Source organism: Gavialis gangeticus, unplaced genomic scaffold, assembly GCF_001723915.1.
Source record: "Gavialis gangeticus isolate Ggan-Ray unplaced genomic scaffold, GavGan_comp1, whole genome shotgun sequence".
Classification (NCBI taxonomy): Eukaryota; Metazoa; Chordata; order Crocodylia; family Gavialidae; genus Gavialis; species Gavialis gangeticus.
The window spans coordinates 53,308,584-53,311,482 of NW_017728994.1; the positions used below are offsets into that span (position 1 = coordinate 53,308,584).

Below are 2,899 nucleotides of genomic sequence, written 5' to 3' on the forward strand. Positions count from 1 at the left end.
CCTTGCAACCTGTCCAGGTCCGATCGTAGCCTGCTTCTTCCTTCTAGTGTGCCCACGTCCCCGCACATCTTAGTGTCATCAGCAAATTTGAACAGGGTGCTTTTCACCCCCTCGTCCAAATCACTGTTCCATCCATCTACTTTAACTGGAAGTGAAACCACTGTAGCTGTAAACCTGGTTTGTTAAGGTTTCAAAGTCAGGGTAGTTTCCACTACAGTGGTATAGAACATGGGGCTGTGGACAAACCCAGTCTCCCAGTGCCGTCTCATCCAGCCTTTGGGGCTGCTTACAGGTCCAAAAATTTGCAGGGGGGGAGTGGGTTGCTGCCCAGTTTCCAGATCTGTGGGGGTGTGGGTTTGCGCAGTGGTGCAGGGCCTGACCTGCGTGTACAGGAACCAGTGCAGAGCTGATCCAGTCTGCTGGCCAGCCCCTTGCTACTCATCTGGCTCACAGGGCCAAAAGGTTGAGCACCACTGGGTTGATCTATCTGCCCATTGCTGCAGAGAAGCAAGCCAGCCCTGGCTCTTACTGGGGTACAGATGGGTAGGAAGGTTGCTGCATCTGAGACCAGAAGTTGACATGAATAATTTCCTTGGCAAGGAGTCTCCAAATGAAATAATCCTTTTGATTTGGAGAGGGAGATTTGCTTTTATATTTGAACATTTTCTTTTAACCAGGTACACTGGAGAATCTGGAAGAACTGTATTTGAATGACAACCCCAATCTACACAGCCTTCCTTTTGAGCTGGCTCTCTGCAGCAAACTATCAATAATGAGCATTGAGAACTGCCCGCTCAGCCACCTTCCGCCTCAGATCGTTGCTGGGGGACCCTCGTTCATCATTCAGTTCCTAAAAATGCAGGGACCATATCGTGCCATGGTCTGATGCAAATCGGATTGTCCCATACACTGTACAAAATCCAAACTGCATTAATGTTACCATTATTTATATATACAATATGTGCATCATGTATTGTATTATATATATAAATAATGTAAAAGGCAAATCTGAGACTGTATTATGTGTTTCTGCTAATAGAGGAATCATAGCCATTTAGATTTTTTTTATTCTGTAAAAATGCTTGTCTAAGTTTTCTTTGCTGAATTTGATGGATGTTTGTCTGAGTAATCTGGAAATGCCAGTTCACATAAAGTGATTGCCAACAAATTCAAAAAATTAAATTTAAAGGAGAAAAATAATTTTGCTTGCATCTACTTTCAGTGAAGAAACATGCACACAATCTTATAGAGTGAACGTTTGTTTCCCTCCTCCTTTTGTGTTGAACCCAGTAGGATCGTATGTCCTGAAGTTGGGATTTTCTTTAACTTATTTTGAGATCTGAAACAAACGGTGTTTTTATATTGTTTACAGTCAGAGTAAATCACTGGATTTTGTTTTGTTTTGATTTGCTCTGTTTTAATCAATCATATCTAGAATTTATATGCTTCTGCTGAAAAATTTTTATTGACCGGTTTATATACTAAAAATATTCACTCATCAAAACAACTGGTAGGGTGGAAAAGATGCAGTCAAAAAGAGCTTGAATTCTTTTAAGTCTTGCTTCTCTGTGGGCATAACATATCTGAACCGAGCCTTTTGCGGTTGATCTTTTCTAGCACAATTAACCTTTTCAGATTGGTAAAAATATTAAATGGTCTCAGTGAAAAGCAGTTCTCATTTTGTGAAGTTACAATTCCATAAGGTCTAACAATAGAGTTGAATGGCAAGGAAATAATATATACAAACCTTTTTTATTATAATGTTATCATGAATTACAATGAGCAATTTTAAGGATTCCTCACAGTCCTTGTACAAAAAATGAATGTGTCTTACTTTTAAACACTGCAGTTATTATATGTAAGTTTTAAAGGTGGTTAACAATGTACTATGGTTTTATATCTTGACTTGCCTTGTACCTCCTTCCATGATGGAACCTCTGTGTCCAAGCACAATATCTTCACACTGTGCTGTTTTGCTGCTGAACTAAATGCACTTTTCCCCACTGCTTGGGGCACTTGCTTCAAAATATTCAGTTCAGTACCACGGTTATGCTTTTATATAACCTCATCCTGTCAACTTCAGTATTAAAACCGATGTTATAAAGAGGCACTTTTTTTTTCATTTGTGCATAGATGGTAGCAGCTCCATAGGAATACTGTAAGTGGTTCACACACAGTTCTGTTCCCTTTATCTTGGTTGCTTCAAGGCAGAACATGCTTCAGTGAAATGCACACCGCTGCTGCTCATGCAGTGCCAGTTCCCCTTCTTTTCTTTAAGAAGGTGGAAAGTCTAAGGGCAGTTGCATTCCAGTTGTTCACTAAACTGTCCAGTTGACTTGCATGATGGATTGCTGCGGGGGTGTCATGAGCTAGTGTATCTTTTGAACAAAATGCAATAGTTGATGCCATGAGAAATGTATTTCCCATGCAGAAATTTGAGGATATGATTTCTGGCTTTAAGATTGTGCTTAATTTTATGTATTGCCTTGTTCCGGTTTTCCCAACATTGACTGTCACTTGTGTTCTGTTTTGTCTGATGTCTTTTCATTAACAAGGAGCCTCTTGAAAGGCAGGTGGAGATATAAAACCTTAGAGGACTTAAACATGCTGTAAAACTATCGTAGATGTCACTGGATTTTACAAAGTAATGTCCTTTCTCTTCCCTTGTACTTTTTTTTTTTTTACATCTACTGTAGCTTTTCAGTTTAGATTTTAGTTTATGAAAAGTGTATGTTACATTTCTGCCTGGAGTTGATCTTTCTCAGCAGTAAGTTGGTAAACAATTGAGATGCTGAAATGTGTCGTTTCAAACTGTAATGGAGTTTCTGAATTTACTGTTAAAACCTACGCAGTACTTCTCAGTTCATTTGGGGACAACCTTTTTTTTTTTTTTTTTTTT

General features: G+C 39.2%; 1 protein-coding gene across 1 annotated transcript in view; it reads left to right on the plus strand.

Annotated features, from left to right (window-relative positions):
- Positions 1–2,721, plus strand: part of SHOC2 (SHOC2, leucine rich repeat scaffold protein) — a 54,757-nt gene extending 52,036 nt beyond the window's left edge. Inside the window, exon 8 of the mRNA XM_019502796.1 lies at positions 678–2,721. Within this exon, the coding sequence (XP_019358341.1) occupies positions 678–886 (209 nt within the window). The 3' untranslated portion in view covers positions 887–2,721. The remainder of the gene's footprint in view (positions 1–677) is intronic.
- Positions 2,722–2,899: the final 178 nt, after the last annotated feature.